This window comes from Sceloporus occidentalis, unplaced genomic scaffold (assembly GCF_023333645.1).
Source record: "Sceloporus occidentalis isolate IW3139 unplaced genomic scaffold, rSceOcc1.0.p SCAF_1, whole genome shotgun sequence".
Lineage (NCBI taxonomy): Eukaryota > Metazoa > Chordata > Lepidosauria > Squamata > Phrynosomatidae > Sceloporus > Sceloporus occidentalis.
The window spans coordinates 309559772-309582698 of NW_028316981.1; the positions used below are offsets into that span (position 1 = coordinate 309559772).

The window sequence follows — 22927 nt, forward strand, 5'->3', positions numbered from 1 at the left end:
CCAATGCAATAAATTTCTGGGACACTTTAAAAGCAGCTCATGAAGTGGGAGGACAAAGAATTAATTGGGACTATCTCTGTCAAATCAGAATAGTTGAAGGGTATGAACTCAGAGCCCAATCCATGTTTTATTTTAGAGTGGGAGTAAAGATTTTAAGTTTTCCACTTATGTCTTTGCTACTTCCATAGTCTGCTTTCTTCGAGAAGGCAGACAAGTGGATAGTGAGAGCAGCTGGTCCAAATGATTCTACTGAAGCCTGGTCTTTGGCAGATGCCCAGTGATGCTAATCTTGACCTCAGCCTTGACAAGTGGTCAGTTAGTAGGACAAGTTTGTCTCTGAAGGGGTTCAGCAGCCAGATGATAGAAGCTGTTAACTGCCATCAAGATGTCTTTGACTTATGGCGACCCCATGAATGAAAGACTTCCAAGTCACCTGTTATCAACAGATCCACTCAGCTCTTACAAATTCCTGGCATTCATGACTTCCTTGACTGAGTCTATCCATCTGCAATCCTAATTTAACCACACATACTGTGTAATCCTCTCAGAAAAGATTCTTTTGACATGTTTTGAGCACTTCCAACAGATCCTGACTATAGTCTCTTCCCCCCCCCCCCCCCCGCCCCAAATAATGAATGTGGGTGCAATAAACAAGCAAATTCCCTTTCACAAACAGTTGTTTCTGTTTGGATTTTACCTCTGAAGGCCTTTCAAGAAGCAACATAGTTCTATAGACCTATTTTCTGGCAGGAGTGTGATATACATCATGTAAACGATGCCATTTGGATGAAATGAAACTGCTTAAAAACTCCCTTGGAACTAAGTGGGAAGGGAGGCAGGAAGAATCTATAATGTCTTTGTGGACAGATAACACAGGCTGCAATTTAGTCTTCCAAGGTAAAATATGAGAAGCCGTGTGATGGATTTGGTGCATTTCTAGCTACTAAAAGGTCCAAACTGCTACTTTCTTCAGGCTATTCATATATATAACTAACACAGCAATGATCCTTCTGGTGAATTTTATATTCCCTGTGAAATCCTTTACTGAGCTTTAAAGCAGTGCAAGAGTTAGAAGGTTAAGAAAGTTCTCCTATGCAGTGGAAAAATCTCTGACCAACAACTGTGATTTAAAACAAAAAGGCATCTTTGCCAACTGTATGGCAAAAACACTACTGAGGGGCAGAAAAGTCTATTGTGAATTTGCAAGTCAGGAGAAACACATATTCATGGATAAGATTTCTTTAACAATTAAGTACCCATCATGCATTATATTATTATAATATATTGAGGGGCTGTTAGCATGGAGTCCATATGTTTCACAGCAATATCTTTTTCCTCTTGGGGTTGCACCCAACAGGTAGATGCAACAAATACTGGCTTCCACAGCATATGAATACACAATGCACAGAATGCATAGAGTTGTCAAGGAGACCAAGAGTAACCAAATCCAGTCACCTTCTAGTGCAGGAAATCCACAGGCAATGCAACCTTGACATGGTCACCCACTTTTTCACCTCTGTTTAAAAACCTCCAATAAAGGAGAGCCTGCCACTCTCTGAGGATGCCTGTTTCATTATTTAAAAGTTCTAGACATCAGAAAGTTCCTCCTAACATTTAGCAGAAATCTTTCTGGTAAAGCGAATCCATTGGTTTTGAAGCATGTCCTCTCAAACAGGAGCCACAAGCTTGCTCCATCTTCTATGTGACCACCTTCCAAATATTTGAAGACTGCTATCATATGATCTTTCAAGCTTCTCTACTTTAGGCCAAACACACCCAGTTCCATAAACCAGTCCTCATAAAAGCTTTGTTTCCAGCTTCTTTACCATCTTGATTGCTTTCTTCTGAACATGTTCCAGTTTGTCAGAATCATTTCTAAACTATGGCGGGTTACAGACCGCCATGAAAGTACGCGCAGAGCGCGTACTAGGGTTAGGGAGGTACGGTGCTTCCGCACCTCCCTAACCCTAATACACGCTCCGCGCATAAAAAATGGCGGCGGCCGTTCCAGATGGCCGCCGTCATCAGGACGTCACGGCTGCGCCGCCTCTATACGGGGCGGCGCGGATGTGACGTCCTCGCTCCGCGCCAGGGCGCCTAGGGTGCCCTTAGCGTGAACCAGGAAGGAGCTCCGTTTCGGAGCTCCTTCCTGGTTTGTGGCGCCGCTTTGCTTCGCTGGGCGCAGCCTTCAGATGGCTGCGCCCAGCGAAGCAAGGGAGAAAGGGGCCAAGCAGCCCCTTTCTCCCCCTCCCCGCCGCCGCGGGGTGTCCTTGGGGCTTGAAGCCCCAAGGACACCCCTTTTCAGGCTGTGGGGAAGCAGCAATTTGCCGCTTCCCCGCAGCCTGAAAAGCGGCAGATCGGGGCCTCAGCGGCTGCCGTTCTGGCCGCTGAGGCCCCGATACACCGGGGAAAGGGGCGGGTACAGCCTGCCCCAAACAGGCGGTCTTTAACCTGCCTATGTTTCCAGAACTGGATACAGACCTCCATAAGAAGAGTGACCAAAGCAGAACAGAGTGGCACTACTGCTTCCATTGATTTGGATATAATACTAGAGTTGTCTATTTGTTGCTATTTCACATTGTTTCTGCTTAGCATGTGGTCTATATGGCTCCCAGATATTTTCCATAAAAACACACTACTTGCAATCAAGGTATCATCCATCCTATAGTTGTGTGTCCAGTTTTTTCCTGCCTAAATATCATATTCACCTTCTACATAGAAACAAACCCTTATGTGTGTTGTGTGCCTTCAAGTCATTTTGGACGTGTGGCAACCCTATCATGGGGTTTTCTTGGCAAGATTTGCTCAGAGGTGGTTTGCCATTGCCTTCCCCTGAGGCTGAGACAGTGTGACTATCAATAAAAAGGTGAACCTGTAGATATTTCATGATGTAAAGAGCCCTAAGAAGCTGAGCTATAAGCTACGAAGTCCCAGGTTCAAATCTCTCAGCTCACAAACGTCTCATCTCTTCACTTAATGACCTTAAGCCAACCATTATTTGTCAACCTCATCAGTGGTTGTTGCAATGATTACTGATGTAATACATGCAAAGTAGGGATGCAGTTCTTCACTAGAATCATAGAATCATAGAGTTGGAAGAGACCGCAAGAAAATTAAATCAAAGCATCCCCAACAGATGGCCATCTAGCCTCTGTTTAAAGACCTCTAAGGAAGGAGACGCCACCACGCTCCAAGGGAGTTTGTTCCACTGTCGAACAGCCCTTTACTGTCAGGAAGTTCCTCCTAATGTTGAGGTGGAATCTCTTTTCCTGGGGCTTGCATCCATTGCTCCGGGTCCTAGTCTCTGGAGCATCAGAAAACAAGCTTGCTCCCTCCTCAATATGACATCCCTTCAAATATTTAAACATGGCTATCATATCACCTTTTAACCTTCTCTTCTCCAGGCTTAAACATCCCCAGCTCCCTGAGTCATTCCTCATAGGGCATGGTTTCCAGACCTTTCACCATTTTAGTCGCCCTCCTTTGGACACGCTCCAGTTTCTCAATGTCCTTTTTAAATTGTGGTGCCCAGAACTGGACACAGTTTTCCAGGTGGGGCCTGACCAAGGCAGAATAGAGTGGCACTAACTTCATTCTCAGACAAAAAACCAAATAATTTTAAGTTTAATAACTTCCCTCCCACTGAAAGTGCATCTAAACTAGAAATAATACAGTTTGACATTACTTTTAAATGCTGTAGCTCCATCCTATGGAATCCTGGGATTTGTAGTTTTACAAGGTCTTTAGTTTTCGCTGCCAATGAATTTTGCTTCATAAAACTACAAATCTCTGGATTCTGTAGGATGGAGTTATGGCAGTTAAAGTAGTGTCAAACTGTGTTATTTCTACTTCTGTAGATGCACCCAACTTTCATTTTCAACAACTATTCACTGTTAGTAACATATTCTGTACAAAATGCACACTTTTTGTGCAGAAAGCAGCATTTTCTGTGCAGGAAACAGATTCTCTCACACAGAAAATGCTGTATTTCAGTACAGTGCACCCACATCATACGCAGGCACCTCTTAAACAGTTTCAGCTTACGCTGAAAGCTATGCAACAGGACTGACAACAGTGCGCGTGTTGCAGTACACATTCTGCATGAGCCCTATTATATCCAATGGGATGCGAGCATATGCACGATTTGCCTTACGTGAGGGGGTCCAGAACGGATCCCCTGTGTAAGGCAAGGGAGCACTATCTTTAGCATGAATAAGACTTTGCACATTGCCCCTCACTCCGGAAACAGCATTATTTGCCTAGGAAATGGCAGAAGAACATGCAAGATGCAAGCTGTTTGTCCTTTCCACTGAATGCATCACTTCCCATTTGTTTAGAATACATTTTCATTTGCCATTTTGAAATCAATTCCCTCCCAGTTTGGAAGATCTTCTTGGAGCTCTTAATGATCTGTTTATTTTCCTCCCATTTTAAATCGTGCAGTGTCATCAGCAGATGCAGTCATCTCAATTGTCCTTGAGTTGACTTTGACACATGATGACCCCATGAATGAGATACCTCAAGCCCCTCTTTTCTCCACTGCTCTGGTCAGAGTCTGAAGGCTCAGGGGCATGGCCTCCTTGACTGAGTCTATCCATCTGGCATGTGGTCTTCCTCTCATTCTTCTGCCTTCCACCTTTCCCAGCATTATTGTCTTTTTTAGTGAGTCATGCCTTCTCATGATGTGTCCAAAGTATGACAGCCTCAATTTAGCCATCTGTGGCGTGGTACAGACTGCTCATTCAGGGGTGGCCTGCACCCACCCCTTTTCTCGCCAGGTTGGGGGCAAGGCAGCCTCACCAGCAGCCCAGAGGCTCCAATCTGGCGCTTTTTGGGACAATGGAGAAGCGGCAAAATGCAGCTTCTCCGTGATCCCAAAAAGGGGTGTCCTTGGGCCTTCATGCCTCAGGACACCCCGACAGGCGCAGCCATGGGAGAAAGCCCCTTTCTCCCATGGCTTCGTTTCCACGGCCGTCTGGTTGCAGCTCCTTTGTTGTGGTGCCACAACCAGGAAGTGGTGCCATCATGACGCCATTTCCTGTGTGCCACATTTGGGCACTCAGCGGCAGCACTGGTGCCATGGTGGCTCCTGTGTAGATGGGAGGCCATCATGATGATGCCACCTCCACGTAGTAGTGTTGCGGGGCGTGTGGACGCTCCGCCCTGTCTAACCTTACTACATGGCCAGGCGACGCAAAGCCCCGGTCTTGACCAGGCCTAAATTACCCAGCTACCTCATTACCTAGCTCTAATCAAGGGCAGTACTATTGAAAGTATAGGTTCCTGAACCACTGGCTGCCAATCCCTGCCAAGTTTCCACAAAAGAAGGAAACTATTGTACAGTTGGCCTTCCTAATCCACAGATTCAAGCATCTAGCATTTGACTAGTACTGTGGAGACCAGGGTTCGAATCCCAGCTCAGCCATGGAAACCCACAGGGTGACCCTGGGCAAGTCACACTGTCTCAACTCTGGGGAAGGCAATGGCAAAACCTCATCTGAACCATTCTTGCCAAGAAAACCCTGTGACAGGTTAGTTTTAGGATTGCCATAAGTCAGAAATGACTTGAAGTCTCTCTCTCTCTCTCTCTCTCTCTCTCTCACACACACACACACACACACACAAACACATACACACACTTAAGGGATACCATTTTACAATCAGTCCTCCTTATCTATGGATTCCTTATTCATGGATTCAACCATCCATGGCTTGAAAATTTTCAAAAAAATATAAATTCCACAAAGCAAACCTTGAGTTTGTCATTTTATATACCATTTGTTTTAGCCATTGTTTTTAATTGGACTTGAGCATTCACGGATTTTGGTATCCATGGGCAGCTATGGAACCAAACTGCAGTTGATATCAAGGGCCCACCATTTGGAATAAGAACAAATTTGGTGCTGGTTCTTGGCATGTAGAGAAAGATAATTACTGGTCCCTCACATTAAGTAGCCAGAGAAGCACAGATCGAGGGTTCAGCCCTGGAACTACAGTGAGACTTGTTTTTTGGACCTCAAACCTTCCTGATTCTCTGAACCACCCTTCTTCTGGTCAACAGAAAAGACAAGAAGAAGTTGGAAGGTGACTTCTCCAAGGTCACCCTGAGAGTTTTTGTGGCTGAGAAGGGATTTGAGCCCTGATCTCCAGAGTCCTAGTCCAACATTTGAACCACTGTATCACTATGGCTATTTATTTTATAGATAAGCATATGCTGTAGTTCAAGGGAATGCACCAAGGCTCTCTTCAAGAGAATTCTAACTAATTCATCAAACTACAAACCCCAAGATTCCTTAGGAATCAGCCACAGAAGTTAATGTTTTATTTGCCCAGACCTCGTGTTTTCAAGTGAGAGGAAAAGTATTCTCATGGTTTCAGTGAACAGAGGAAGGGAAAGAGAAAAGATAGATCCCAACTTGTATTATTTTCATTTTACCTGGGAAGTTAACCAAGTACTACTACTAATTCTTTTGATTTGGCTGAAGCATCACAATAACATCAGCACATTTCTTTGACTTTCTGTCACTGTTATTACAGAGCAGGTTTGACCTGGAGGGGAAAAAAAAGCTCTCTAACTTATTATCAACACCCCCCTCCCCACGGTGTATCACTCTCTTTTCTCTGACTGTTCTCACCCAGTTCAAAATGCCATCAGGGATCTGGGCTTCTGTAAGTTCCTGCAATTAGCATGAATTCATGGTCAAGAAAGACCAGATTAGGTGTTGCTGGTTCTACCTGCCCTCCACTGCAGTATGATGTCTGTGTATGTGAGAGAAAGACGGGTGTAATGCAAAAGCAGATCTCAGAATGCATTCCAAGCATTCCCTTCTGCCTGAACCAATGAAATATCCTGCAACCTAGTTGCTTCTGAGGATGATCAGATCAACCCCATCATAGAATCATAGAGTTGGAAGAGACCACAAAGGCCATCCAATCCAACCCCTTTCTGTGCAGAAACACACAAAACATTCCTGGCAGATGGTCATCCAGCCTCTAAAAAGATCCAAAGAGGGAGACTCCACAATTCTCCCAGGAAGCATCTCCCACTTTCGAACAGCTCTTACTGCCAGGAAGTTCTTCCTAATGTTGACATGGAATCTCTCTTCCTGTAGCTTGAATCCATTATTCTATGTCGTAGTCTCGGGAGCAGCAGAAAAAGCCTGTTCCATCCTCAATATGACATCCTTTCAAATATTTATACACAGCTATAATGTCACCCCTTAACTTTCTCTTCCCCAGGGTAAACATAACTAGGTTCTTAAGCTGTTCCTTACAGGTCATGGCTTCCAGACTCATGCGTATTGATGGCTGAGGGATTCTGGGAGTTGTAATTTATTTTTTTTTAAAAAAAAGGAATTTGCCCAAGATCTGATCTCTCTCCAGAAATCATCCCTCACCAGTAGTGACCTAGGTGAGGGATAGAAATGCTCTCAGCATTCAGCACTGTCTGCAAGGGCCAGGTTTTACAAGGCTCTAAGTTGATGGTGTGGGACAACACCCTTAAGTTGGTGTTTGATTTATTTATTTATTTATTTATTTATTTATTTATTTATTTATTTATTTCTCAATTTCAGATGTTGGAAAAGTGACAGCCTTCCCCATGTCATTGCCTGAGGTATTGCTTAAGCCCTCTCAGAACACCTTTGCCATAGTAGGGTCTGAAGTGGAAGCTGGCAAGAAAAGATGCATAAGCTATTTCTGTATCCAGAGTTTGTACAGTCATTCTTACATTTCCCTTTGGAACATCTGCCACCATTGCTTAGCCAGCCCTTCGGTCTAATTTTCTAAGACTCTCTTGACTTCTCTCCTAAATACATTTTAGCTTGGGAGGACTAGTGAAATGCTAATTAGGGAAGGCAGAGATCTTTGAAACCCTTGGATTACAAATCTTGCTTTATGGAGGCTATCATCCTTGGATAGAGACTCCTGAGTACTATTGCCATGAGAAAGGGACACAGCAGAGATCAGAGCCCCAGATGCTTTGTTCATGAATGATGCACCTTGGGATTCCTCGGGACACAAGACTTTGCTGGAGATTGATACTTAGAGGATGTCCTGGGAAAGCAGCCAAGAAGGCTGATAACAACATTAGAGATGTGTGTTGTTATCAGCCTTCTTGGCCGCTTTCCCAGGACATCCTCTAAGTATCAATCTCCAGCAAAATCTTGTGTCCTGAGGAATCCCAAGGTGCATCATTCATGAACATCTGGGGCTCTGATCCCTGCTGTGTCCTTTTCTCACAGCAACAGTACTTTTCTCACAGCAACGTCCAGAACTTAATGCAGTCCAGCAAAGCAAGCAAGACAGTCCAAGAGCACAAACCAAGAGACTTATCAGAGATCTGAAGTCCAGGGTTCCAGAGAGTAATGAGAAATGTAGGCAAATCCAAGATCAAGATGTTTAGGGAGACAAGACTACCAACAATCCGAGGAGCAGGGTTTCCAGCCAGGAAACAAGGGAGGTCAGGATAAAGCATGCTTTCGCATGGAAGTTCAAATATTCTCTGACACTTAGGCAGGCATTCTGCACCTGTTTAAATCCCCAAGCTACATGAATCCAGCTGCTGTTGATTACCTCGGCATTTTAGATAAAGCCTCCTCAAACGCTGGGGGCCCTCCCTTTCTACTCATCACTGGCTGAAGGTAGGTACTGTAGGTGCATCAGTTCCTTCTCCTTCATCCATGCCAGAAAATTCTGCTGTTGGGAAGCTTGTCTTCTGAGCCTCCTGGTAGGCCATAGCCATAGCAGAGCAGAACTAGGGCCAGGCTCAGACTCAACTTCAGCTTCCGGCTCAGGTCCCAGTGGAGGCTCTACCTCAGTCTCCTTATCCTCAGAGTACTCAACCTGACTGGGCATGACAGAGGATTTCTACCAGGTTCATCTTTACCTCTCATCACAGTACCCAAGGACACTACAGAGATGGAGTGATTCCAGGAAAGAGACTAGAGCACAGGGGAAACACTCTTTTTTTTTTTTTTTGGATTACAACTCCTAGTACTGCCCGGTTGGCATGGCCAGTGATCTTGCTGGCTGGAGGATTCTGGGAGTAATAGAAAAAAAGGCATTTCCCCCAAGCTTGAGAGATGCTAACATCAAGGGGCTGGGTTTTTTCCACATGTCTGACCCCAACCCACTTCCTTGGAACATGATAAAAGTGGAGTCAGTACTGGAGAATTGACTGGTAGACTCTGGCCCTGTCTGCATGGGCCAAATACAGTGGCCTCCCTTGGTTCTCTCCACAGCCAGACTGGACAATGCATTGCTGAAATACCAGTTCTGGTGCAAGTAGATGCCACACCAGAACTAGGTTTCGCCCCTCTTACCCTGGATTTAACAAAGTCCCTGTTTGTTCCAAATCTTTCTGGGAGATCTGGAGCCCTCCATCTTGATGTTGGGCAGTTAACTAGGTGCACATCCTGCTGAGCTGCCCAGCACATACGAAGCCACCAACATCGGTCACTTGCTCTGAGGTCAGAGCAAGGCACGTAGTCATGTGATCATGGCTGCAGGCCTTGTTCTGACCTCAGAGTGAAGTGATCTGTGGCAGAGGATGCGCCAGGGAACTCAGCAGGATGTGCATGCAGTCAGCTGCCCAGCATCAGAATGGAGGGCTTTGCAATGGTGGCTGAAGCAGTTCTGGGGACAGGATGCTCCAGGCTGTCCCACGCCAGCACAGACAAGACCAAAGAATGAGAGAGATTGACAGTGAAAGCGAGAGTGCAATATCAGCTGTGAATGCACAAGGGATGACTGGGGGAAGAATTGCCAATGTTTACCTTCTTAATGAGAGACAGAAAACAAAATGAGACTTAAGAGAAAGGCTGTTGCGGGTACAGTGTCTAGAACACAAAATAGCTTCCTATGTTTAAATCTTCCTGTGGCCGCATTCACCCCTCATTCACACCTCTTTTATGCCCATTAGCTTCCTTTGGATTTAATGGCATTGTTCTTTGTTTATAAATGTGGAATAAGGATTTGAGTCTCTGCCAATGCTCAAGCCAAACCCTGTGGGACGAGCACAAAGCAGGGAAGCAACACTTCTACAAAATAGAGGTTCGCAACACAAAAAGGTCAAAACAGTACATTCTGGCAGGAATCAGTGGCGGAAAAGACATGGCCTAAATTGAATTGTTTTTTAGCAGCAGAGTAAAGCCATTGAAACAATGGATTTACATAACTGTTGGCTTCCCATTTAGGGAAGATCCTTGAATGGATCTATTCTAGCTGGGACTAGCAACTGGATTTAGACTGAAAGTGTGAATGTGACAAATGCATATGGGAAACCATGTGTACAGTATCAACATGTGTGTGAGAGATTAGCTTGGTTTCTCAGATGAGTGTATACTCTTTTTAGACTAACCTAGAATTTGTCTCTGTGTAATGTGTGAAATCATCCTCAGCCCAAGCAACTGAAGTGAAGAAGCAGACTGTGGCTCTTGTTGAGGACAAAAGTCAAAAGAAAATGTTGCGCCACCAGCTCAGACAATCATAAACAGACAGATATTCATAGAGTTTAATGAGCCCACTTGGCTCCAAATTTTCTTGGCTGTGCTTGTTTTAGCTTTAATATATTTTTCTTTTCCTCCTTGTAGTACAAAGTATGGCTCTGGTTAGCTAAACGCTGATGACTTTTCCATCCAAATAATACTTTTGACAATGAACAAACCAAGCTCATAATCTGCAGCTTGATGGATTAGATCATGGAGAGCCACATATTTGCAGACACAAAAATAAATATACAGTTTTCAAAAAGCTGGAACAGTAAACCCAGTCAAGCTAGAGCTTAAGGAAAGATGACTTTTTTCCATTCATGAGTAATTGTTGTATTTTTAAACCCTCTGCAGAAACTTTGCAACTTTATTGGGATCCTCCTCTTGCAAAGGAGCTCTCTTTAAACCCATTTTGACAGCCCTGAAGCAAATTAATGTTTTTGTGTTATTTGTGTGTGGTAACTTTTTTTAGGGTGGGGGGGATTCTATGCCATTTTTTAATTTAAAAAAATACCACTCCATGAGACTGACTGCAAATTAAAGATGGAAATGCCACATCTCACCACATGGAGAAGAATTAAAAAGGTATTATCAGTGGTATATAAATGGAAAGCCAGGTTGTGGTTGGACTGCTATATCATGGGTCGGGGAATGGTAAGGAATAGGTTGGGTATTTCACCACATTTTTTCCATTTCTCCTTAGAAACTGGGAGGTGAAATCACAGGTCTTGGTCATTCAACAGTATACTCGTCCCTCAACATTTGTGGCTTTGACTTTTGCGGATTGGATTATTCACAGATGTTATTAATATGTTCTCTCTAGGAATATCTAGGTCCTCCAGCACAACTCTATGGTCATCTTTAACCAAAAGTCACACTGAATGACCTAGCAATTCCTAGAGAGAATACTCCACTAGGCTTTTGTAGCTCATCTAGCACAATTCTGTAGACAATGTCTGGCAGATATTGACCACAGGGTTGCACTGGAGGACCTAGATATTCCTAGAGAGGTGTTCTCTCAGGTTAAAACATGGTGTTTTTGTAATTTGTGGGTTTTCCACATTCATGGGGGTCCTGTGCTCCTAACCCCAGTGAATGTGGAGGGAGAAGTGTATTACTGAATTATCATAGCACTAATTTCCTTCTGTTTCATACATTTAATTGGTTCTTCCCATGCATACTCAAATTCAAAATGCCAGAGGCTGGAACATTTCCTTTTTAAAAAGATTACAACTCCAAGTTGAAAGACCATCAAACAATGCCATGTGTTACAGACAATATTTCAGAGGAAGGCAATGGCAAAACATCTCTGAAAACGTCTTGAAAACAAAACCTTATGAATTTTATGTGCTCACCACAGTCCTCAAATGCTAAAGAACCCATAAATACTTAGGCCCCATTCCCACTACCTTATAAATCAGATCGTGAATAGGTTTGAACTGGTTCAAACAACCCTGGTCCCCACTTAATCCAAATCTCTGAAGCGATTCCGAGGGAGGGCATGTGCTAGACCCACATCTTTTTGATACTGATTTTTTTCTGCTTCTTATTCAATAAATTGAATCTGCACAAGTATGAGCCACATGCGGATAATAATCAATTCAATTTTCCCCTTCGGCTGTCGGGAACTGAATAATTTTGAATTGATTTATTTGTGAATGGGAACAACAAGTGATTATTTTGGAGAGGGAAAATGTGATCGGGACAAATGTAATGGGAAAAAATGTGATTGGCGCAAATGTAGTGGCAACCACGCTCTATTGTCAAATCGATCCATCAATTTGGATCACACACTGATTTATCTGTAAGTGGGAATGGGGCCTCACAAATACTTTGTTGTTATTTCTTGAAGTCAACTCTGACTTATGGAAAACCTGTCCTGCAGTTTCAGAGTTGTTTTTAGAGGTTGTCCACTGCCTTCCTTCAAGGCTGAGCAAATGCAGTTTGCTCAAGGTCACCCAGTGCATTTCTACGGCTGAGTGGGAATTCAAATGTTGGCCTCCTGCAGTCCTAGTCCAACACTCAAACTACACCACCACCCTGTCTCTCAAATCATATATGTGGGTTTAAATGTGAAAAAAAGAATTCATTCCCAGCCAAAGAGAAAAGCTGATGTTGAAATACACACACATCATCCACAATTGACACTTTTGTGTGTGTGTGTATTTTATATTTGGAGACTCATACCCAAGTAGGTGAGGTGTGAGTTGGTTTTTGAAGAGAAAGAGACCTTGGCTAGATGGATCATGGTGACCTATGGGATTTATATGGAATTATTTCAAGCTAGGAAGAAGAGTTTGCTCTTTCATTTCTTTTTGTCTCTCAATAATCAAGGCCAGGACAAGTGATAGGGTAAGTGGAATAGCGGTTCTGGTGGCTGGTCTGCACACTCAGCATGTAGCAGTTGCTAAGCAACTACAACACAGGGTCCCCTTTTCTCCCTGGCATTGCAAAAATGACTGGGCCTGAATGCAGCAGTGGTGGAAAGGAGCAGGTTAAGAGAGAGTGAGGATGAATTAGTTCAGGCTATATCAACACAAAGGTGTGTGCTGGATTCAGTTGGTGGCATTACAGTGAGTCTCCCTTATCCAAGAAGCTTGGGACCAGAGGTGTTTTAGATTTTGGATTTTCCCTTCCAGAATGTGGACTATTTGTGTATACTTAATAAGATATTTTGGGCAAGGTGACCAGATGTCCTCACCACAAAGGAGGATAAGGCACCATAAAATGTAGAACATAGAAAATTTACATGCTGATCCCTATGCCGTTTGATACCACCATAGATCAGTGGCTCCCAAACTTTGGCCATCCAGGTGTTTTGGACTTCAGCTCCCAGAGTTCCATACTATTAGCCAGGATGGTTGAGGCTTCTGGAAATTAAAGTCCAAAACATCCGAAGGACCAGAGTTTGGGAATCACTGGTGTCGATGCACCCAAGAACATTGTTTGCTCAAACTTGGAAAGGGATTGAAGCACCAACAAAGGAATAATGGATTGTTAAAGTAGCTGAATTAGTTGAAACAGCCAGACTAAGGGCTGAAAGAGATGGCCTGGTCAATCTGGCTTCCAGGCAGCTTAGGGGCATGGCATTTATATAATGCACAACCCCAAACTGCCTGGAAGTTACCCTCGCTGACCAGAGGTGGCTGGCTTCATGATGCTCCGGGGGCATGGTGTTTACATGCCACATGCTGTTCGAGAGCCAGGAAGCTGGCTTGGTGCTGCAGCGGGGCCGGAAAAGCCAGCTTTTTGCTGGCCCAAATAGGAGCAGATCTTTTCCGTTCCTATTAGGGCTGGCTTTGCAGTGGTTTGTGGCCATAGCATGCGGCTGCTGCAGTGCCATGGCATGCAGCTCTGCGGAAGCCCCAATCCAACATTTTTGGGCAGTCTGTTTCACCCCTAACATAAATTCAAAAGGATAAGCCAATTTAAGATTTATTTATTTTTTGAAAGACTGGAAACTGTTTACAGACCTTTTGAGCAACAAGAAACCTAACAATGTAGTCATCTGTGGTTATGGTTATTAGTAATTCTAGTAGGTTTACTTAGTTGCATCCGTAATGGTAGAACAATGTTTCTTTTTTTAAATCTATCTGCTCATTACTGTTAGTATGGGGGATTAGAGCCTTATTATGTTTTATATGTGTCTTTCCTTTCCTTTTTCTTCTTCTTTCTGCTCCTTTTTATCTTTTTTCCTTTTGAACATATTCTTTGAATATGTATTATCCTAGTTTTGACTGAACATTAGATTGTCAGTGTTAAATGAATGAATGAATGAATGGTTAAATAAAGAAATGACCTATAAGAAGAGGTTTTAGGACTACAGTACAAGTTATGCCTTTTCAGTGTGGTCTGGCATTTCACTTTGACACCACAAGACTTCTGGGAGTCTGTGGTGGACTGATTAAAATGCCTTCCCATGCTGAAATGTTCAGGCAGGAAGTGGAGAAACCATCTCACAATGTCTTCTCCATGTGACTACAGATGGCTCATGCAATGATGGGAACGTTAGTGGGACAGGGTAACACATAAATTTAACCATTAATAAATTAAAAACAAAGGAAAATAACCCCCCTAATCCAATTGCATTTACAGTGAAAGCAACATACATTTGTAACAATTACATTAATTTTAAATTGGTTTTTAAATTTAGTTTACACAACTAAACTAAAAACCTTATCAGAATAAAAGTGAAACCTCACCAGTCCCTGTATTGATAGAGAGAATAAAACACCTACAAGAACTTTAACCAGGTCCTGTTTCTCACCCATCCCTCCAAAATTCATATCTTGCTTTTCCTTTCTCTTTGCCTTATGATCTCTTTAACCCTTCATATTTTCTGATTCTGAAAATCTCAAGATTGAGGGCTTCAAAATTCAAATTTTCTTTGCAGCAGCTGGTGTTGAACACAAAGAAGACCACCTATATGCACAGAAGACTACTGCCCCACTCCAAGCTGCCCTAACTGCTTGTAACCTAAACCTATAATTCCCCAGACTTCAAGGACTTGGGGGGGGGGGGGAGAGTGAAATGTAGTTTTATAGAATATCAAGAGAACTAGTCTTTGTGGAAAAGACCAACCAGGTAATGTTAGCACAATGGCTCATTTAATTAATTAATAACTTAATTAATAAGTCAATTCTGGAGAAACATTACTAATGAAATTCCAACCTAAGTCATTCAAATATAAATTTGATAAAGTTGCCTGTTTCTGTTAGCAAAGTGCCAACATAATTCATAACTTAATTTATTTTAATTCTTTAGTCCCTATCACTGGGCTCATATTACCTCAAACTGTATTTCTGGATGATGTGAAATTCTCTATTAAGCCTCTCCTCCTCCAATAAGGTAATTTCCCAGAGGAACACAATGACATGATTCCAGATACCTCAAACCTCAGACAATCTGCTAAGCCATTCTCTTTACTTCATATGCCATGACATCAAAGGAATCAGCATAAACAAAGTTAATATTTTCCTATGGAACCATTATCTTTTGAAGTTTTCAACTATGTTCATATCTCTATCACCTTACCAATGAACCTCTGAACAATGAACCAATGAACATGCGATAGCCTGTAAGTTAAGTGAAAAAACACGTTGGCTCTTTATGCCAAAGGGATAGGAATGTTTAGCTCACCAGATGTCAGGCTGTTCCTTCCATCAGCCTTTGTCAGCATAGTCAATGATGAGGGCTGATGGGACATGCAATTCAACAAGATCTGGTGGGCCACCCACTCCCTGTCCCAGCTCTGTAAAATAACATTTATGAGCTTCTTACCAAATTGTTATGATTTGCTGTCAAGTTGGCTCTGACTTGTGGTGATGCTATGAATGAGAGCACCATGTACCCCATTCATCAATAGCCCTAACTTCAGTGTTGTAAATGCAAGGCCACAACATACTTTATTAAATCAATCCACCTGTAATATGGTTTTCTTATTTGCCTATCACCTGCCTCTGTATGGAGCAAAGTGCAGTGCAAATGGCCCAGTGCACAAGTCTCACCCCAGTTGCATTGACAATCTACTTAATTGTACCAGTAACCCATATTTCTGGACATTCCTTTATCCTAGCCATTAAATAACATTAACCAGAGTAGACTGCATATAGTAAAATCCAATATAAGAAACAAACAAGCAAAAGGAGTGTTGGTGGTAAACACAGAACATTTAACTCTAAGTTCGTAGAAACCTGGAGAAAATAAAGGTCGTTGCCTATAGCCGTGGTGGCAAACCTATGGCACGCATGCCCTCTCTGGCACACAAAGACATTTTGGAGGGCACGCAAAGAGATGGGAGGGTGGAGGAAGAGGAGGAACAGATGCATGCCTGTCCCTTCTCTTCCCTCACACTCCTGTGCCTTTAGCTGCCTGTCCAGAGCATCTGGAGCATTGTATTTTGCCCATCCTTGGCCTAGAACCAGAAGGATGACAATATATGACTAGAACCAGAAGGATTGTCAATATATGACCATAGGGAGACTATTCTACAGATGGAGCATGGCCACTGAGAAGTTTACCATATTTCATTTGATCCCATACTGTCATATGTTATTTGATGAAGGACTTTCTTCAACAGTACACTGTTCGACAATCCAAGTTACAGCCACAAGAGCCAATCATCTTTAGAAGGTAAATGGATAAATTCATGAAGGAGATGGCCATGAGTAGCTGCAAGTAAGGATGACTGCCGGAAAGAATGGCTACATAATGCCTCTGCAAATCTGTTGCCTGGGAACAAGAGACAGAGGATATAGTTGCACTCATGTCCTACTGGTAGATTTCCCAACCAGCAAGGGACTAGCCAATGTGTGAATGGACTGTTGTATTAAACAGGCCTTTGGTCTGATCTAACATGATTCTTGTTATGTTTTTGATGAGATTACCTGTAGAAGACTTGTGCAATGGGCAAACTGATATGGGGACAAACATGCAGAAACTGGGCCAGGATATAGAGCCAAATATTTACAAATGTTAATGGCCTTTAAACATCACCTTATGGAAATACATTATGACATCCACCAAATCAGGCAAGGCATGTGTAAAAACTATCTGGTTTTATCACTTGAAAACTTGCAAATGTTTGAGTTATTTAATTCCACTAGGAAACTGAAATGGGATGAGCTCAGTGTAGTGTTCAAGAGCACTTCCCCTCATAAAAATTTCAGGGTCAGCAAGCAGAAACTAGAAATTTGGTCTCTCCATACATTTGGCCATTCCATTCTGCTTCTCCCCTGTCCCAGATCTTTTTTCCTGCATTCTGATGAGCCACATGTTCATTATGTAATTTCATTACATAACATCTAGCAAAACTATTCAGCTTTGTAAGGGTTGGAATAGCTTTTCCTATGATATACATAATTCTTCAAGCAATGTTATAAAACTGTTGAAAGGCCAGAATTCACTTAGGGACATATTCACACATAAGTCATGCTACACATGTGGGCCAAACATTTACCATTGCACAATGGATATATTCTGCTGATACTTGCAAAAACAGAACTACACAGAGGAGAATTTGAGTTTGCAAGTTGTATTTGGTATTATAATTACACATTGCAGTTGTGCATCCTATAATGTGGCTGTGCATCATGTATTGTGCACAGTCATGGACATATATTGTGTAATGATGCTATTTTGCATGGGGCTTGTGTAGCACTATGGTGGTGTACACAAGTATTTATGCTACACTAAGGGGGATGTCTGATTAAAGCCATAGTTTGGCACCTTGTCCTTACATAGTCTGAGTGAGGGACTCTGTGTTCAAGTGGAGGGGACTGCCCCTACAGTGGAGATAGGGATGTGGAGCTTTATACATTTTACTTTTCCATTGGCTTCAAACGCTGTGTTGATATGTGACTGAAGAGGAGACTGCAGGCCTTAAACACATGGACACATTTAAATTAATTCCTGTATGCCTCAAAACCATAGAATCCTAGAGTTGGAAGAGACCATCCAGACATGCAGGAAGACACAATTAAAGCACTGCCAACAAATGCCTATCCACCAACTGTTTAAAAACCTCCAAACAGGGCAACTCCATCACTCTCCGAGACAGTGTGTTCCACTATTGAACAGCTCTTATCATCAGGAAGTTCTTCCTAATGTTTAAGTGAAATCTCTTTTCCTGTAGCTTGAACCCAGTGGTCCATGTTCTAGTCTCTGGAGAAGCAGAAAGCACGCTTGCTTCATCCTCAGTACGGCATGTCTTACAATATTTAAACATGGCTATCATGTCACCTCTCAACCTTCTCTTCTCCAGGCTAAACATACCCAGCTCATTAAGTCTTTCCTCACAGGGCATGGTTTCCAAAAAACTTTGAGGTGCACACCTGTTTGCTGACACGGGCCTTCAGGCCATTTCTGATTTATGATTACCCTAAGGCAAAACTCAGTGGGTTTCCATGTCTGAACAGATTTGAACCCTGGTCTCCAGAATCATAGCCCAATGCTCATATCACTGCACCACACTGGCTCTGTGCATACCTGTAGGGTCCTCATAGTACATGTGCTAAGTATCTTAGTTTAATGTTATTGTAGCTAAGGTTCTATAAGATAGATCCCAATCCTTTTCTATTATTACAGATATAAAGGAACTGCTATTTTAAATTGCTTATTTTCCTCTCACTTCCCCATCACTTTCCCATTATACACTGTGTCTGTTCAACTGTGAGCTATTATTTTATATTGTAAATAAGTGATTAAGCAGTTTGACAGAATTGCAGTCTACAAATGCAGTCAATAAATAACAATCATCAAAATGGCCATGGTGGGCAAACTGAACTGGGAGAGGTAAATCTATGCAGACTCTTACCTGTAGCTGAGGAATCATAGGAATTCCTATCCTTCCTACTTGCTCTGAAGCTCTGTAGGTCCTTCTCCCTATATGTCCCAAAACCTTCAAAGCTCCTCCTTTTGCTTCCACTCCCATCATTGTCCCGCTTGTCACTCAAGGAATTCATCTCGCCAAACAGATCCAGGGACTCAGACCTTGCACTGTTTTCTGTATTCCCGGCATACCTCTTCATGCAGGAGTCAGCAGGATCATTGCTCGAGTCACTTTTATCCTTGCTCTGCACCCACTGCTGGGTGTCAGAGAGCGACAGCGTAGACAAGGTATCCACTTCAAAGTTGCTCTTGGAGCCTTTGTGCCCAGTTTCACAATGCTGGTGTTTCTGCTTCTCTTTATGTTTGCTTTTCTCAGTCAGCAAGGAAAGGTCTTTGTCTGAGACATTTAATCTTTCATTGACTGAATGGCTAGAGAAGCTGGTAGTGGATTTGCTAGCAAAGAGACTGCTCAGGTCATCGTGAGCCCCCAATATCCTCTCGTCTTTGTGTTTGTGCTTATGTTTGTGTTTCCTTTTGTGAAGTCGTCCACTGGGTATGCTTGTCCCTGCAACCTTTGGAGAAGTCAGTGAGGAATGCACATCCCCAAGACCCATCCCTACTGGTGTCTGCAGATGAACACCATGCTTAACTTTATGCTTGGCAGTATTGGGCATCTTCATGTGAGAGCTTGCATGAAACTGGGGAGGGGGCACAGTTGGCCTCATAAATGGGGAAGCTGCTCCGAGGGTGTGGGACAAGTACAAAGGAGCTGGGTACTGACTGTAGTAACCAAGATTCATCATAGGCATTGATGTGTAAGGCATTCCATAGGGTGCATAGTAACTCCCACTGGGAATAGGGTAACCAAACCCTTGTAAGAAAGGCACCTTTGTCATGGTGTCATTGGTTTTGGCAGGTCGACCACGCTTCTTCTTAGACTTCATGTCGGAGGTCCTGCGAAGATACAGCAATGGGTCATACTGGATATATGGCACAGGGTAATAGTGATCAAAGTTTATCCTAAAAATGCTGGGGTACGGATTTTCATGGTAGAATGTGTAGCTCCTGTGAGAAATCCTGAACACTTGGAACTTGCTGATGAGCTCTTCCAAATCTGCCAGGAACTGGAGGTTATCTCTGTTCTGCAGATTTTTCCGCTTCCTCTTGTGCTTTGGTTTCTTCATGGTCTCATGAGAAAGAAAGTTATCGACAATTAGATGCTTCTGCCGGTGACTATGCCTGTTTTTAGTGCTGGTATCAGATGGAATAGCCTCTGGATTGTCCAGGCTGCAGAAATCAAATGAGTACCTCCTGCGCGATTCTGAAGTTTTCTCCGCTTGGTCAGAAGTACTGTTGTTATCAGTTCCTATACCACTATCACTGGGTATGGTCTCCTCACTGTGGGATTCACTCACGGGAGACAGTGTGATTTCCTTTAGGGAACCTATATCGCAAAGATGAGAAGGAGAATTTGCCATAAGCCTGGGTGGGGATAACTTCCAAGTCCCACCATGTATTCCCTTCTGGGTTTTTGTAGGAAGAGCACTGACAGGCTGTAGGTTTGGCATAGTCTTTAACTCTGAAAAATTTGTTTCAGTGCTGGCAGGGCTAAGGTTGCCATTAGTACCCACTAACTGTGTTGAAAGCGGATGAACATTTGCTGGTGATGATGCCACAAGTGACTGCAAGGTGGAAGGCACTGCTGGGTTTTCTGGCTGGCTGGAAACAGGCCTCAAATGTTTGATGGCTGTCTTCGGTTCTTCCAATTGAGGGTGCAACTCAGATCTTGGCTTCCGTCCCCTTTTCTTGCCAATGTAGATAGTCCCCCTCTTGCTCACATTGATTTGCTTCCCGAGCCTGGCATCAATGGTTGGAGCCCCTGTGCTTGCTGGTGGCTGTGTTTTTGTTTTCAAAGCGATGTTACTGGAGCAGGATAGGATCTGGCTCAAAAGGTTCTTCCTCTTGAGAGTCTTCATTTTGTTGATGGTTTTGATGGTCTTTTTATCCAACACACCAAGCTTGCCTACCTTTTTCTGAAATTTTAGCTCGCTGATAGAATTATCCTCTCCTGGAGCCATCTGCGCCAACTTCACCAAGTTCCTTCGCCTCTTCCTTTTCTTTATACCTGGGAATTCTCTGCTGATAGGACTAACTGGACTGGTGGATGTTCCTTCATGAATAGTCTCAACAGTGAGCAAAGGCTGTTTCTTTGGTCGTCCCCTCTTTTTCTTGATGGGAGTAATCACAGTCAGACTGTCAGTATTAGTATACAGAGGACTTGATGGAGTTATGGGATAAGCTGAAGGAGGTTCTACCATCAGTTTCTCAGAGGGACCTACAGAAGGTTCACGGACTATATTTTTAGGCTTGTTGCAAGTCCATCGTCGTTTGGCCGCAAACTTTGGGTGTTGAACCTCTGGCTGCTTGCTGGGTGTGAGGGTACCATTTGTCACTGAAGCAGATGTTACAACCGTGGATTTTCTGAGTCTGGTGGTGTTGCATGTGAGAGATTTATTGATTACCTCATTGTTTTCCATTCGTACCAATGGAGACTCACACTCTGTACCTTTTCCTTGCTTTGTGACTTGGAGATCTTTCCTGCATACCTCAGCTTGTGTGTTAGTCCTACTGACTACATCATTGCTCACAGGATGTCCAGAAAGTGGGTTTTTCTCTGGGATGTTCTTGCCCACAGCGGTTTTTCCAGACTGCCGTTTCTTCCTCTTGTGACCAGGTGGCTCTGCTGCTGGAGTCTTGATTGGTATAGTAATACGAACATGACTGGCATCATTTTCAGAACTGATAGCCAAGTTTGGGCATTGCTTTGGGGGCGATGGTTTGGTTGCACTGGATTCCTTTTTTCCTTCCACGCTCTCATGGCTTTTGGCTTCAAATGACTTCTGAGCATTTTTCACCCATTCTACTTCGTTGTTTTGGATGGTTTGGTTGATTGTGTCTTTTTTGCTGGACTTCTTTGTGCTGCCAGTGGGTTGATCAAGGGCTTCCATTTGTACCCCTCCCTCTTGACTCACTAGCGGTGAAAAGCCATTGCAATCAGCCAGATTGTTCGGCTGAGAAGTTACACCATGAGAGTTTGACCCTGTGGCTGCACTGCATGCAGCAAGGTCTTTGTTATTACTACTTGACAACTGACCCCATGTGTTGCTGGCATTTGATTTCTTAGCTTGGGACTTGCTGAAAGATACAGCAGGCTCTGACACAGGGATCTTGGTAGAACTAGCAGCTTCTCGGTTTGTCTCTGGGGCAATGAAGCAGGCTTGTGAAGCTGGTCCTGACTCAGAGCTCATTGACCAGTCTAGATGATGCTGGTTGTTGCTTTTTTGCTGGTGCCGGGATTTTAAGGTGTCACTGGTGAAGTCCTGTTGTAGGTCTGGGCTATAGTGTGCAGTGGAATGCTTTTGCAACCTCTCATAAACCTGGGAAGAAGAAGACAAAAAAGGAGGAAAAACATTATTTCTTCTGATCCCCCAAATCTTCAGAAAGTCACTTCTCTCCCTACCCGTCATTTGTAATTGGGAAAAAATGACCATCATGAATTGCTCTTTAATTCAACATTACTAATTATAGTTTTAGGAAATTTAAGAGACCTTGAAAGGAAAGGATTAAAAAGAAGCAGCATGCAGTCACTACCACTGCCACCCTTAAAAATAAAAATTGGATTTTGAGTTTGCATAAACAGACAATGTCCTGGGACAGACGGTCCCGAAGTGGCATGCAGATACCTGGGTGCACCAACCGCAAGGTCCGTAACCCTACCACAGCATGGCAGAGGCATCATGGCAGCGTCCTGTCCACATGGGCGCCGCCATCTTGACATATGGTACGCACAGCATATACATGTCTCTGTGTGTTGCTTACGTGACACCAGGTTCTTTTTACTCTAGAGAGGCATCGAACCATTTGGCTGCTGTGGCATCCCTCTGGAGGGAAACAGGCTGCTGCCAGGCTGCCATTTTGGGGTGGTCTGTTCTGGTCCAATGTTATCTATTTTTGCAGGGGATTCATTAGAAAGTTCTTCACATATGAATTATTATCGGGCTCCTTAGGTACAGAGTTCCTCATATTTCTTTCACATAAAGGATTTTCTT

At 43.3% G+C, this 22927-nt stretch overlaps 1 protein-coding gene across 3 annotated transcripts in view; it reads right to left on the minus strand.

Moving 5' to 3' along the window:
- Window positions 1-22927, minus strand: part of SETBP1 (SET binding protein 1) — a 355994-nt gene that overhangs the window by 85011 nt on the left and 248056 nt on the right. For all 3 annotated transcript variants that reach the window (XM_089497879.1, XM_089497888.1, XM_089497896.1), the window contains one exon: window positions 18805-22255. In XM_089497879.1, the coding sequence (XP_089354005.1) occupies window positions 18805-22255 (3451 nt within the window). The remainder of the gene's footprint in view (window positions 1-18804; window positions 22256-22927) is intronic.